The 16,550-nt window shown below is 39.0% G+C and overlaps 1 protein-coding gene across 2 annotated transcripts in view; it reads left to right on the forward strand.

Annotated features, from left to right (window-relative positions):
- The window catches only part of GABBR2 (gamma-aminobutyric acid type B receptor subunit 2), a 469,861-nt gene that overhangs the window by 430,856 nt on the left and 22,455 nt on the right, over positions 1-16,550 (forward strand). For both annotated transcript variants that reach the window (XM_042048675.1, XM_042048676.1), the window contains exon 15: positions 11,561-11,785. In XM_042048675.1, coding sequence (XP_041904609.1) covers positions 11,561-11,785 — 225 coding nt within the window. The remainder of the gene's footprint in view (positions 1-11,560; positions 11,786-16,550) is intronic.

Below are 16,550 nucleotides of genomic sequence, written 5' to 3' on the forward strand. Positions count from 1 at the left end.
AAAGGGAAAGGGAAAGGGAAAGGGAAAGGGAAAGGGAAAGGGAAAGGAGTAGATGGCTCTTTTTCAGACAGAGAATGTCCAAGCAGGCTGTGAAATTAGGACCTAGGACATACTTGCTCCCTCCAAAGGGATCAGGAATCAGGAGAGATTCCACACCTCAGCATGTCTGACTGGTCAGCTCTGGGTGGCTCTGGGTGCACATCAACCTTGGCATGTAGTGCAGCATTGAGGGATTTGTGTCCTGAAGGATGCTGCAAGTTGGGAGCCATGACATTGACCAGCACTGGGGCCACAGTAAGATTCAAACAAATGGTAGGGTTTCTTTGGTTTTTTAAATAACTTCATCAATGTTTTCAGTAAAAATATTTTAAATATACATTCTCAGGCAACTTTCTTTGAAGTTTCAAGTTTGAGTAGTGTTAGACAGTAGTCAGACTGCTTTGGTTCTCACTAGCTCTTTGCTGTATATTGATTTGTGAGCATGTATGTTGGACTATGTTCTATAAGATATGTGACTGTCTTTAAGTCTGTAAGTGTCACTTGCAAGCTTATTTTGCAAATGCCATTACATTATTAGACAATAATATGTGCATATATGTGGATATATGCATATGTAAAACACCCAATTCACTATTGAATTTCTTGGTTTGTGGCATATCTATAACATTCAGCCTAAGTGGTACTAATGTCTTATTTATTTTATGTATGCCATTACTCACTAATTTCAGACACACAGCTTTTCATAACCACCAGTGAAATACACACTTTTTATTACTCCAGTGCCCTCTTAACACACAAATCGCTACATATTAAAAAGGAAGATACTCATCTGAATCATTTAAATAATTGCTATGATGAGTGAATGAGTGATATGAGGACAACAGAATTGATGCATTTTATCTCATCACCAAAAACATTCTGTACACCACACATACTTTGCCTTCAGAACAAAAAACAGAACCTCTCATGTTACTGTATCATTTTATAAAGGTTTAGCTAGTACAAAATTCTGTGATTTGTAATAATAAAACATAGATCTAATTTAACATGCTATATACTAAAGAGCTAGTATTGCTTATTACAGTACAATGCAATATTTAAGGTAAAATGGCTTTACTCAGGCCAAAATGGTTTACCGTGACCTCTTGTCTCAAAATAGGAATACAAAAAATGGGGTTAACCTAAAAAAGTTCTTTTCTTTTTTGTCTTGGAGTAAAAGCAATACTGTCCATTCTGATGTCTTAAATGAACTGATGCAGTGAATAAATCACTCAGGGTAGGGCAGAGCACAGAAGGGAAGGCAAGGTATGGCAAAATAAGGGAAGGCATTACATGACAGGATACATTGGTTCCCTCTAAATTAAAGTAAGCAAACTTTAAAAATCAGATTCACAATTCTTCAATTGCCTCTGAAGGGATGTGAGGAAATCCTTACTTACTTCATGAAGGCTTCTCAGTTATTAGATTCAGATTCCTCAGGACTCATGACTAGAGAATAACAGGAAAATGACCATCCTACATTTTGCCTTTACCACTTTATTAATTTTCTTAATGAACAGTGTATTAGTCTTCTCCAGTTGCTCCATACTTAGAGGATTCAGTGTTTTCTCCCTTCTCAAGTTCAGCTCCTAAAAGGCTGCAGACAAGTTCAAGGTCTGTCTATGTGTACATGTTGACCATTGCAGAATAACAGAATCAGTTAGGCTGAAAAAGACTTCTGAGATTGAGAATATTCTGGATCAGTTGCACCTCAACTAGTCAGTTGCAGTATTTTGATTTTTGATGAGGCACACATTGAAAAGCACCTTTATTTCATATATTCCAAAGGATGACAGAAAACACACCATCTTTACCTTGCTGGTGATGCGTTATTAGGGAGCGCACTAACATTTTTCTGAGGGGTATGAATTATTTTTCTCATCTCAGCCAGAACAATACCAGACTGGACTCTTAGAATGCTTTGCTTATTAGTCACACACACATTAGTCTTGTCTACTGTTTGATCCCTCTCTTCCTGATAATGCTTTAAGTTAACATTAGATTCAAGGTGTACATATGTTGGAAGTTTCATTGTGTCCCTGACATGTTATTACAGATACCTGTTATTCAGCTACTGAGAAACAGGCTTTTGAGGCAAAACTATATTTTGAGCTTGACTGTTGCTCTCTGTATGAAATTCTACTTTTTCCCCGTGTTAATTGAGGGGGTTTTAAGCCATAACCAATAATATTGACCACTTCCCATACACCATTTTTAACAGATCATCCTTAGCTAAGAATGCCAAGAATGCCAAGAATGAAAATATCGGTATGGTTATCAGTATCTCATGACTGAGATAGGAAAAAAAAAAAGCATATGCACCATGCAACTTGATAAAAGTCCATAAGAATAAGAAATTTATTTTCTTCTAATGATTCATTTTCCGGCATTCCACTATAGTTGATATACTGCACAACACAATTCTGTAATTGATTTATGAAGCCAAAGAAAACATTAATTCAACTAATACATATCCTTGGGATAATGTTCAATATTAATTTCAAGACTGAAAGAATCCTCTGCTTCCTAAGGCTCTCTAATTGCTAAGCTGAATTTGTCTTATTCCAAACCTTGAACTTTGTTGGCTCTTGCTTATATGTTATCCCTCTTTCTCTAAAATGGCCTGATGTCTTTATTTCTAGGAAAATTTTCTTGCATTTGGCCAAAGTTCTGGGATTTTTCTAAAAATCTTGCTGTGAGTTGTCTACCATTCTTCGCCTTTGCTTCCTTTGCATCATTTTCAGCCATGTTATTATAGTCTCCTCCAAGCCCATGTACATGTATGGGACAGCTTAAGTTAGAATTTTTTTAAAAACTATCCTTTTTTTTCAGTAACTTTTCTTTAATAGCTACGTTGAGATTTATCACATAGATTTCAATCAGTTTAAATTTGTTGTATTGATTTTATAGCATTCAGTATTTAAATAATGATACTGTGCACTGAGAAATCTACTACTGAGAAATCTACATAATCTGCATGAATGTAATTGCCTTTATTCAGTCTTGCAAAATAATAGCATGTTGAATTATATTTCTATCCTTTTTTTTTTTTTGTTCCCCACTTACTGGATGAGTTCATGTGTCAGCCATTTCATTAATTTGCTTAGGAGAGAAATTACAGTAATAGCTCTGTAATCACTGGGGGTGTTCCACTTTCTCTTTTCCCATATGGCCTCTTTGCATCTTAAGTGGAGCTTTGCCAGAATTCCAATAAATATCAACAAATATCCAACAAATCTTTGCTATATATAAATATCAAATTAAACCCAGTAGTCCAGACAACTTCTAAATCAATTCTTAAAACTCCTGCATGTAAATTACAGGATCTCTGTGATTAAAACAGCTTGTCTTGACAGAGTTTTCAAGAGGTCTCTTACTTCTGGAATAAGCTGCACTTCACTGTTTTGGCAAGATGTGAATGGACTGTTCCATCTCTATGTAAATATAGGGCAAAATCCCTTGTTAAGCAATCTTATGGTGTACCATTGCTATTGAATTTTTCATCTTCCAAGGAATTAATCATTATTACAATTCATTTTTCTCAACTTACATTTTTATAAATCCTTATAAATTCTGTTAATGCTGCTAGCCATTCATTTACTACCATACATTTAACTTACCTTTCCTCTATCTCTATTTTAGATCTTTAATTCATAATCATTGTTATGAATTTCCTCTTTTTAATTTTTGTTACATTCTGTCTAGTCTTTGGCCATTTTACTGCCTGTTTATTTTACATTCCACAACAACCAAAATAATTTTTAAGGTAATAGCTTTTTTACACATGTGAAGCTTAGGACAGGTCATTCACAGCACATACCCAAACATCTTTCAGTTGCTGTTTGTAAATATCCCTGTTGCTTCCCCTTCCCCCTTCTCCAATGGTTTCTTTTGCTTTGTTGGCTAATTCATAAACATTACTTTTCCATTTTTTTTTATGCACTTGGGAGTAGATTTTAAAAAAAGGAGTTAGGTACCATGGTTTAGAGCTTGAGTTCCAGTCATGGCCAGAAGCCCACTCTTCAGTCAGGACTTTGTGCTCTTGCCCCTACAGGCAGGAGGGGAAGCAGATGCTTGTTGTGTGACAACCAGTCACCAGTTAGCAAATATCCAGCAGAAAATTTGGTCACTGACAGCATTTAGATACCTACAGATGGTACTGAGGGATGGTCTGGCTGTCCTTGCTGGATGTTGGATGTAGCTTCTCTCTGCTACTTCAGGTGCTTAAGCCCTCTGTGTGTGTCAAGCCCAGGAGCTGCATATGAACCGTACAGCTGTGGTGTGCAACATGTGCTACTCCTTTTATTATTTTACTATTATTTTATATTTACTCAATGAAGGATGTAAAGAAATTTTTTTTTTTTTTTTTTTTCTGTCACTGAGGAAAGGGAAGCAGTGGAGCAGTCACCCAGAGAGTCTGACCAGCTTTTGTCCTAAAAAGGTTACAAAACCAGACTGGATAAAATTATGAACTGCCTGGACTGAACTCACATCTGAGCCTGCTTTTTGAGCAGGAGGTTGCACTACATGATTTCCTCAAGTCCCTCCCAATTATCTTATGAGACTATATCAACCATATTATTAATTCATTCATTTATCAAATTAATCAATTTGACGTGTAGAAAAAATGAATAGTTTTCAGATTAGGTTAAAATTCCCAATTGTTTTCTGATAATACCTTTGATTTTTAACACATATACTTGCATTCTTTCCTAATTCCCTTCATGATCAAAAAGAGTACTCAGAAGAAGGAACTGCCTCTTTGTCAATTAACTTGCATGATTCCAACTCATATATATGGTGGGTTTAGCACCAACCCATCTGTCCCATCTTGCAGTGATCAGAGAGGAAGGTAGTTAAGTTTTGCAGTGGGGGAAAGTAGTTTATAGTGGTACCAGATATTTATTATATCTTTTATAAAACATGGACAGTATTTTAGCATCCAAAACCACATTTCCATATGGTTTTGTTGGATAAATTTTTCCCTAATATGACCATAAGGAAACTTCAAATATATTTTTGAAATGTTGCAAATAGTGCAGTATTCCCTTACATGTCTCTTGGCATCAATTTTTGCACAGCAGAAATAGATTTAAACTGTAGCACACACTGGTTTTTAGCAGAGGTGCTTCACCTCTTTACAGAGCTGTGATTGTGGTAATCTTATGCCAGAGACAATATAATGCTATTCCAAATGGATATTTGCTAATGACCCGTTGTGTATTTGTTTAAACTTAGTTACTAGAATGTGTTTCATGACTAAGCAGAATTTTCATGGAAAAAAGCCAAATATAGTCTCAATGGAAAGAGGGGAAAATATTTTATTGACCTGTTGATTTGGGAGGCTGGAGTATAAAGTGAAATCTGGATGCCTGTTAGTGTTTGTAGCTTTGTACCGCTGCCTTTCTGTCCTGCACTGGGAATAAAGGATTTTGCCAAGAAGAAAGTCCTTCGGCTGAGTAGCTGAATATCATATCTTGCAATTAAAAATAATATTTAGCTCTTGTCCTAATGCTCAATAGAAATATTAAGCTTCCAGAGCAGCTCTGTGAAAATGAACTAAATACACAGCTGACTCAGATCAGGGGAGTGAGCAATGGTTTAACATCAGATTGTACTGACTGTGAAGGTAAGAGACCTACAAGGGCAAAGTTTGTCTTTCAGTTTTCTAACCTTACTTATTGTACTGCTAATTAAAAAAAAAAAAAAAGGTCACTTTTATATGCATCTTATTTTTATATGCATAAAAATATCTCAGTATTTTTACTGCACAATTCTCCAGTGAAAACATGAAAACCAAAAATCCTTTTTTTTTTTTTTTTTTAAGTTCTGAGAAACCTCATTGAAAAATATCTGCAGCCATTTCACTGAAATAAAAATGTGCCTATGTCTGTGATGATCTGGATTTAATGAATGAACCTGAGTAAACAACACACAAGTCAAGCTTCACAGGTACTCCAGGCTGAAAGGTCTTTACAGGCCAGAGTCCAGAACTGCCTTGGTTTAAGGTGGCCAGGAGGGGAAATCTCACACTAATCTAGCTAGAAAAAAACAAAACCAAAACAAACTAAAATCTCCCAATGTTAAATCTTTAAAGAAAAGGCTTCATTTTATTTTTTTATATGGCAGAGCAGGGCTACAATCCACAAGTGAGCAGGGTCAGTGCTACTACAATACAGCAACTAGCTGCAAAGCTGCAGCCTGGTCCAATATATAATCTTTCCAAAACCATATTCCCTCCCTAGTTATTGGCAAGCATGACTTCTGACAAGATTGGAGATTTTTCCTCTGGTATTTCTTTGCTCTTCTCAGATATCTTCAGTATAAGTTTCTTTATCTTTCTTTCCTAAGTTTCTTTATCTTTCTTTCCTAACCTAAGCTGACATGACTTTGAAATGAAACATATAAAAAATGGTTTAAAGGCAGTACCATGGAGGTGAATAAATAATTTCCTTCCTGTCATGTGACAGTCTGTGCAATCCAGTAGCAAATTAGGCACTTGGTTGTATCTATTTATGTTGTGGATCTAAGAAATTGTTACTGTGTTTAGCAGTAATTCTCATGAATAAGATTTAAAATTAACTAGCTGGTAGAGTTTTAAAAAAAAGTGTTAAATGTTTTCCAATACTTCAGCTACAAACAGCTATCAAAATTTGGTCAGTATAAGTTTCTTTAAAATTAAAGTTTGCCTGCAAAACTCTGAAAACACAAGTATTATATTCTCCATACACCTGTTATGCTTCTAACATGATAATACAGATTTCTCCTAGTGACCACTATTCTATCTTTAATCACAGTGATACAATCCTGTTGTCTTCAGACACTGTTTTTCCCAATGTATGCAGTGGTTTTCTCACAGCCTTTTTGGGTGCACTGACAACACAACCTAAACCTACCATACCAACAGTTGCAAAGACACTCTAAATCAGTGTCAAATGGAAGCTGCCTACCCTCAAACAAAACGCAAAACAAACCAACCCTGCTTGTACAGCTGCCCATATCTTCTGAGAAAATCCAAACCAATATTTTATGGCACTTTATACATCAAGAAGATGTGTGTATTTATTAGACCACCAAAATTGAAGAAGGCTTTACGTTCATGACTGACAGTGTAGGAACTATACTGCAGTTCCTAGCTGCATTCACAGTGTCATTGGTCGAGATCCAAAAAAGACTAAAATTAGTCCATTAGACTTGTTAGTAGGCTGTGTCCTTAAATTTTATACAACTGTTTCCTATAGGAGAACATGTAGCCCCGAGTTATTTGGAGATGCGTGGGGTCCATCAGAAGCCTCGGGATGGGAATTGTAACTGCCCGCAAGGAGCTGCCTAAGTGAGCTGGTATAAAACAGTGGGGACAGATGTGTCCTACACCTCTCCAAATCCAGCACATTAGCACTGCTAAGAGCTGCCTGCCTCCATCCCAATGCGTATTCATGCATGCCTTCTCTAAAGACTGGTTAATCAAAATTCTCAGCAGAGATCAGAACTAACATCCCATGCAAGTGCCCAATTAATTAAGACAGTCACTTTCTCATTACATAAAATTCGACAGCTCTGAAAGAAGTTCAGGTGCTCCTTCTGGAGCCAGACTATGCTCTGGAGTTAGGGAGCACATCTCAGGCAAAACTTAGAATTGCGCCGTGTCCTCCAAACATGAAGCTACACAATGGTCATCACCAGCATCAATGTCTTGAATGAAGATGGCTGCTGCTGTATTCTGTGTGGGGCCCAAGCCAGTAGACAGTCTGAGAAGCCTTTACCAGCTTGAGCCCTGGAGGAGGAAAGACAGCTGCATTGCAAATCCCGGCAGGCAGTCTTAAATATCAAATAGTCCTTAAATTCCACAGCAGTCTCCAGAATTAGGGGCCCCCAAGCATAATTTGAAATGTAATTTTCTTATCTGGGGAAGATGAATGTTTAAAGTTTAGGTACCAGGAGTAAAGAGGAGCTGAACTAGGTACTATGAGTCTGTGTTTTTAACTGTAGCTCCCAAGTTTCATATTCGAAAGTTGTCAAGGAATCACAGAAATCTGGACCCTTCACTAGCAATATCTGCACCCCATTCCTCAACTGAGACATTTTACAGGATTTTACCAAGGGATTTACAGAATTTTTACTGTCATAAAACTGAATCTTTCATGTGTGCATATTGTCTGAGCCTCAGGAAGGAGGAAAATAAGAAGGGCAGATGGAGGGAAACCAAAGCATCGTGTTCCCTCAGGAAGTCTTTATCTCAGAGGAGAAACCTTACCAACCCCATGGAGCCCTGCAGGCATCTGTACCAGGCAAACAAGGAGCACCTCTGCAATCACCACTGCACTGGCAGCAGGATGCAGAAAACTCTCAGCTTTTATCCATGTTTGAGTCTCAGAGATGAGCTGTGACTTCTAGAAAAGGAGATCTCTCTTCCTGAGGCAAGCATTTTACCCCAAATGCTAACAAAAATTTAAAAAAATGCTCTCAGATTTACAGTGCTTAATTCTGGGGAAACCCACTTGCTGGAAGAGTCTCTCCCTTTCTTTAGTTATTGTATAAATAAGTACATATCTTCCTTTCATCTGAAAGATATTTAACAGTTTCCCATGCTGTTCTCAATTATAAATGAGAATGGGCCAAACTTTAACCACCACAACACTCCAAACGATCTTTTTTCCATTATAATTGATATTTTAGATCATTTTATAACCACCTCAGCTATAAATTCATCCCCATTATTTGTAATAAGTGCTCATGTAAGTATGTTGGCTGTATTCCCAGAATAATTCTTTTGGAATGGAATCTGTTCATACTGGGGGAAGTGGACGAGAGTGAGGGATGACCTACAGCCCTAAAAATCTCATTAATAATTAATCATAGTCGGAGAAGATAGAAATCTTCTCCATCGTTAATCAGGGTCTCATGCCTTTAAAAATGCGATGCAGAAATACAGACAAGGATTCCTTCTACCCCTCAAAACAGGCCCAGACCAGCCTGTTTGTCAGTTCATGGACTGGCAAAATGTAAATTTTCAACAGAACTGAGCTGTGCAGCACCAAGAGTGCAGGGAGTGGACAACAGGCAACCCCTGAGATGATGGGGTGTCTGGAAGGAACAGGTGTGTACCCTAAAAAAAGGTACCACCACTGTATGTCCCCCCAACACATCCAGGTGACTATAGTGACAATTTGCTTCTGCTGAGCCTGTAATGGAGTCTGTACATTCCTGCTCTGCCTGTGCACATGCCAGACCCAACAGCAAAGGAGTGCTGCCTGCACCCTTCCCTATTGGAGGTACTGCCTTGTTTAGCAGAAGGGCTCTGAAAATGTATCAGAGGATGAGCTGTTGCTCTGGCACAAAGCCTGATAATGGGCTCACACACCTCGGCTGCCCTCCCTGAATGGCCAAGACCCCTTGCTGACCCAGGTAGCTGTCTACAGACCCCTTAAGAGCATCCCCTTGCTGTGCTCTGCCTGCAGCAGCCACTACTGCTCTTCCTGCAAATCTTAGGCTGCTGGGAAGGTGAGGAGAAGAGGCAATGGGCCAGAGTGAGGTGTGGGCTCTAGTCCTACTAAAGGAGATGAGTTAAACTGAAGAGGCAGGACTCCAACAATGAGGCAATGGAGTGCCCTAGGAGAGGACCATCTCCTGAAGTAGTGTGTAGAGAAATAAGGTGGGAATGTTGCTGAAAAGGACTTGGGTAAGGATTGCCAGGGCAACTACTGCTGCTGTTGCTGGGAAGGGCCACCTGTGTCAGTGTATCTTGACAGGGATTGCAGCAGTGATGGCAGCACTGGAAAGTGGGTGAGCAAGTGATTCTACATCCCGTGCCTGGACTGGGCAGCCCCTGTAGCCTGCCACACTCCATGGGCTGAGAGTAGATGCCTAATCTGCCAAAGCCTCCCAGCCAGCGCTGCGCATGAACATGTGGCAGGGTGACATGTGCTGCAGGCAAGAGAATGAAATAAGCCAGCAGACAAGCTCAGGGAGGGCAGGGCTGGCAGTTCAGCAGCAAGTCCTGATTGGAAGTGCCTGGGTGAGTGGGTAGGTGGCTACAGCCTGCAAGTGCCTGTGGGAGTGCAAAATAGCTGAATCACAAGTGGTTGGCTTTGCTGCCATTGTTATTTGAGATAAAAACTGAGCAAATAATCAAGGAAATTTGCAGTTACTGGTGTCCAGGTGTTACTACAGTTGAAACCCAAGTCTGTAGAACAAACATCACTCTGTCACTTGCCTGCTCTCTTTTGTTTGTCTGGCAGCACTGTTCTTCTAGCCCAGGTTATTTGCCATAGGAAAAAAAAACCCAGAAAAAGAGAAGGTAAATTATACTAGACAACTGCAATTAATCCCCCAAATGGCATCATCATTGACCTCCAATTTCCTGGATTGCACATAAATTGAAGTTATATGAAAGAGAATATTATCTTCATGATATGGCAGTGGACAAATGTGATGGTCTGGGAGGAAGGCTACTAAGGTCAATGGGAATGCACCTTTGCTCTTTCTCCTTCTTGTCTGTCCCTGCACTGTGATCAGAAAAAAAGCTAGAAAACATAGAAACCATGCCTTGGACCTTAGTGATAGTTCTTCTCTCTGTCTTTTCCTTTCATCCAATACCATCTGCTCTCTGTCATGCTTCCCAAGGCACCATACAATCCTACGGGGCTTTGCCTAGACTGTAGGCTGGGTTACCTATTTACAACATCTTGAGTTCGTTTAGGGTTTTACTGCATTGCCAGGACTTCTCTGAGGAATGCAAGAGGAAGAAAATAATTGTTTGCAGCAGTTCACGTTGCAGAAAAATCTAATTAAATTTCGAGGGATGGAGATGGCTTCCTTCCACTAAAGGCTTTCCCCTGCTGAATTGCAAAAGCATCTTGCAAATAACAAAGGGGCTAAAGCTTAAAAATACACCGAAGGAAAAAAGCAAACAAAAAATTGCCACAAGAATGTTTCATGCCAGAAATCATTCGACAACTGCAATTGAAAGGCCATTACCAACTCCCACTATAATAAAAGACATTATAATTGTAATCTGAACAACTCGGGTGACACTTTCTGCATTGTATATTTATCTCTCATGGGACACATCTTGGCACTGCTGCTTATTAATGTAGGTGATAATCATGTAATGAATGGCTGGATTGATAAGAGTATATTGAGAACAGCTGCTAAAAATAGCTAAAAGAACAATGCACATTATATCTTTACTGGAATCCTTGAAAAGAAACAGAAGGACTGTCTTTAAAATTATTAAAAATATAAAATAAAGATAACCATACCATTTAGAGAAATTTGTTTCAATCAGGACTAATTTTAAGTTTCACATTTTTCTTGTTAGAGTGGGAATCTGTCCTAGTGAGCAAAACAAATCCCACAGGTAATTAGATATTAAGCAAAAGGTAGGTGTATATCTCTGAATTGTAATATAACCCATAGTTGTCAAGTTGGAAAACACATCTGTTTTAAACAAGTGCTTTTTCTGGATGACAGCCAATTCCTCTTATAATTATCATGTTTTCTCCTTCTTTTACCATTTCAGTTATTCGGGTGTTTCCTCGCCTGGGAGACACGGAATGTCAGCATTCCTGCTTTGAATGACAGCAAGTATATCGGAATGAGTGTGTACAACGTGGGGATCATGTGCATTATTGGTGCTGCTGTTTCATTCCTTACTCGGGACCAACCCAATGTGCAGTTCTGCATCGTTGCTTTAGTCATAATATTCTGCAGCACCATTACTCTCTGCCTTGTGTTTGTACCTAAGGTAGGTGAATTTGTTTTGCATGAATATGGATTTTTTTTCCTGCTGTTTTGTAATTATGATGTAATATGTAGGTGTTTATTACCTTTTCAAGTTCAGGAGATATGTATGAATTCTTGACCAAGCCCATCTATAAACTCTTGTCTCCGGACCCTGAAGGAGAAACAAATCTTCATGACATTTTGGAGAAAGTGTGAATACATCAGCTTCTAATGTCTATATTTTTACTGAAATTGTGGCTGGGGAAACAAAAGTTGTTTTCTGTAGTTTCAATGGAATAGTCTCTCTTTCCAGCTTTCAGGAAATTTTTGGAAAGAGTGGGAATATAAGTGGAGATTCAGGGGGAACAGGTCCTGTTGTCTACTCTGCCACATTTTGTCTTTTCTCTCTTCTCTTTGGTGACCATTTACAGCTACCAAAGGAATGGCATAATGCTGTCCCTGGGGAGTTTTAGGTTGGATACTAGGAAAAGGTTCTTCACCCAGAGGGTAGTTGGGCACTGGAAAGGGATACCCAGGGAAGTGGTCACAGCACCAGCCTGACAGAATTCAAGAAGCATTTGGACAATGCTCTCGGCACTCTGTGTGACTCTTGGGGTGTTCCTGTGCAGGGCCAGGAGCTGGACTTCAATGATCCCAATGGGTCCCTTCCCAGGATATTCTAAGATTCTTACATACCCTAAGCAAGATAATCAAGATCTCTGTTTCTATACCTACAAAATAGTGAGATCTTTTTTAGTTCACTAGCATGATATGAGATAAATTGCGTTTAAATCTCTAAGTATTTGTTTATGGTGGTACAATAGGCTTTGTCAGCACCTCAGAGGAAAACTGTATGTATGCTGCAAATGCTGACACTGAAGTTATATTTGTTAATGAGTATATTAAAGGACTAAGTGAAGCACAGACTGGGAGGCACGTGCTTTCATTTCCTTTTGCTCTTTTGGGCTCTGAGGACAGGTTCATTGTGCCTTGTTGGAAGAATCGAGAAGATACTTACCTGCAGAAGGGTGGAACTTAATCAGTTCCCTTGTAGAGTTAGGCTTTAGACATGAATAAGACAGATCTTGAATGAAGGGAAAACTGATTTTTACATAAACTTACTTTAGCAAAGCCTCAAGTACTAGGGAATGCATTTGATGTTTTGAAGTAAAATGTTCAATTGTGTTCATTTTAAGTGGCTTGTGTAAACATAGCTTATTACCCCAAATTAGATGCATATGCAGTTGGATGTCTGAAACATTTGCAAGGCAAAATGTAGGTCTTTTTGCCTCTCAAATCTGTTTTTAGATTTTTCAAGTGAGTATTTATAAGAAGTTTGTGGCTCTTTATTGGACCATATTCAATCAATGTATTGAGCAAATTTTAGTCAGTAGATTCTGGTGCTTAGGGGCATCTCATCTACTGGGGGGCCAAGAACTGTGTGTGCAAAAGAAACAAGCTGATGAACTTATCTCAAAGCGCAATCACTGGAAGAAATTAGAGGCACAGACTAGCAACAGAAGCTGATTTATGATCTGCAAACAAAAGAAAAGTAATTTGTTCTCCAGGACTGACTAAACAGGATGTTTTTGCAAGTTCTGCAATTCATTTCTCAAATATTAAAAAGCCATACAGACATGTATAGTCATATTTTTGTTCTGTATCTTAGGGAAGAATCACAACTTTGTTCTAAATTGAGGGAACATTCACAAACACAGCAATAGAGTGTACTTTGAAACACACTAGATTTAAGTGGGTAAGCTCTATGAAAATGCATATTAAAACTCTGGTGCCAAAAATACCTCTACAGAATGTCAGAACTCTCTTCAAAGAGAATCATTAATGCTGTCCATGCTCTTTGCCCCTTTGCTTTCATGCTCCTTTGCCCATCCTTCTCTTCTCTTCTCTTGTCACAGGCTCTGAAATGACTTTTCTGATTCCTTTTTTAACCCCTTCCTCTGATCTTCTTCTAAACCCCAATTACCCTACCCTCATTTTTCCTCTCAGTTCTTTTTTACTCAAAATACAAACATGAACCATAGCCTCCTAGCATGAAGTACTTAAATTCTTTTCACATAGTGTCAGGTTTCCAAATGCTTAGCTATTTAGCAATAAAATTCATCACTGGATAAGGTACAAAAGAAAGATGTTGAAGCAGGGGCTGGAATGCAGCACTTCCAATGCCCATGTGACTGCTTTCACAGCTGGAGAGTTCTTCTAGCACTCATATATATTGTCCTACATCACCTCTCGCCGTGCTGTGCCACAGTCACAGCAGGATGGCTGGCAAGCACTCTCCCCTCAGCCTGCTCCAGCACAGGTTGCACAATAGCTTGTCTGGACCCCACAGACAATTATATCCAGCACTACCTAGTTTGTACATGTAGGTAAGATGTCAGTGTGAGACAGGCACCAAATCTCTCCCCTTAATCAAGTGTGTCGTAAATTAGTACAATCTTAGTGACACAGGAGGATTGTTGGTGAATACTAAAGCCTGTTGCTCATCAGGCACAGGGGATGATAATGAAGACCTGGACGACTGCACTTTCTCATTTATTAAACTGACCAGACAGATGCAAGCAGTAATGTGGTTCTGAGCCAGGTGAGTGCCACTACTTCTCTGCTATACCGAGTAAAGTGCATTCCTTTTAACTAATCTTCAGCAGTCTCCTGGGTCAACAGTGCTGAAATTCAATTTTACTCCACAGCTTTTTTATGAATCTGAATAGGCAACTACTCAATGATGTAGACACACTAGGGAATGAAACATGACATTTTCCCCTTCCTTCTTGTCAGCTCTACTAATCTTATTTACTTATAACACAGCAATTACTATACTTCTCCAGTTAAATGTCCATTTCGTCCACTGCTATTTTGTTCAGTAGCAAGTGCCCTAGAAAAAAACATGAGGAAAATCCCATAGCAGAGTGAGACAGATCAGGGGAAAAAATGCTCATTACCCTTTCGGTTTAAAGGTACAAATGTTGATAGCATTATACTGCATCGTTATACTGCATTAACTGCAGACATTCTTGTTATCTGATCAAAAACTTTCCAAATATTGTTACAACTATTGTAGATTTCCACAATCAAGCATATCTTGTAGAAGTTATCTGCAGAATTCAAACATGTATTATACGTATTTTTCCTGCTAGAAATTAACAGCTATGTCTAATTACCTTTTTAAGGACCAAGATATCTATAGTACTTTTCAGCATATTCTTCACTTCTTTAAAAGAAGAAATCCTAATATGCATTGTCTCTTCATGAAGTAATTGTCACAAGCTTATCCATATTTATGAAGCTTCCATGTCCTTTCATTTTTTCTACTCCATCCATTTTGAGACAGAACACTGAGCTCACTTGTAGTCACCCAGCAATTGCATACCATTTCTGGCTGCAATGGCATTAACACACTAATTCTTATCCAGTTTCCTTCAGAGCAGCAAGGCAAAACCAATTCTAGGGATTAAAACATTCATCTTCTGTGTTGGTAGCATTTGATGCCTATTTGGAACTGGCTCTGTGGATACTCAACGTTGACCGTTTGTGAAAATTGAAACTGCACAGATGTAAGACAGAAAGATATAAGCTCCACTGACTTTATGGTCAGAAAAAAAAATTTAAAAGCTCATCTAACCCCATTCTTTGTACCGCATGAGCCAACAATATTTCTCATGGACTTTTCAATCTAATCCACACCATGTGAATGAATTCATTACAGCATGTCCCTGTTTCAAAACATGCAATCTTTAGCTGTAAAATCCCAGGTGAAGATGATTCAGAGGCAGTACTTCTATCTTATATTCAGTTTGAACTTAGACCACATCAAATTGCAGAACTTTTAACACTTCGGCCTGCTGCTTTCAGAAGCTTTGTAATTAACATTTTTCACCTTTAACTTTATTTTCATGTAGTTTTTTTGTCTGGGACTTAGACACAGCAGTCATTACAACCAGCCTAATTTGAAACAAGGAATTGTGAGACTGAAGACACTTCCTTCTGAGAAGGCTCAGCTACAGCAAGATACCCAGGGCCTTAAGCAGTTGGCTCTTGGTTATCTCCAGAGGAATACTTCCCAACTCCTCTGAGTATCTCTACCAGCATTTGACCACACTCACAATAGGAAAAGTTTTTCTGATGTTTAAGTGAAAATTCTGGTTTTTCAGCTTGTGTCCCCCTCCCTTTCACTGGACATCATTGAGAAGAGTCTGGCTCCATCCTCCTTACTCTCTTCCATCATATATTGGATACACATGAATAATGTCACCCCCCAATGTCTTCCATCTCAAGGCTAAATAATCAGTCTCTACTTCTATCCTAAGGGCTGTGATCATCTTCAGCACCTTTGTGGCCCTTCTCTGGGCTTTCTTTACTACACCTATCTCTCTCTTGCTCTGGGGACTCCAAACTTGGACACAACATCCCAGGTGTGCTCTTGCCAGGCCGAGTAGAAAGGAAGGATCACCTCCGTTGGCCCAGGGTAGTGTTGGCTTATGTTCCACCACAATTCCCATTGCCTTTACTGGAAAACTACTTTCCAGGCAAACACCCCTCATGCTGTTTGGGTAGGTGCTTGGGGTTTATTTCTCCTCAAGAGCAGGACTTAGTATTTCCCTTTGCCTAGCTTCAGGAGATTCTTGTTGGCCCAGACCCATTTCCTTCCAGACTGAGGAACAGCACTAGTGACTGGCTACCACAATCCTCTGAGCCTGTCAGTTCAGCCTAATTTGAATCCACTTCAGTGGCCTCTTGTCCAATCACTATTTTGTCAGTTTAACCATGAG

This window comes from Corvus kubaryi, unplaced genomic scaffold (assembly GCF_017639235.1).
Source record: "Corvus kubaryi isolate FWS band 111438036 unplaced genomic scaffold, C.kubaryi_AGA036_p1.0 68, whole genome shotgun sequence".
NCBI lineage: Eukaryota > Metazoa > Chordata > Aves > Passeriformes > Corvidae > Corvus > Corvus kubaryi.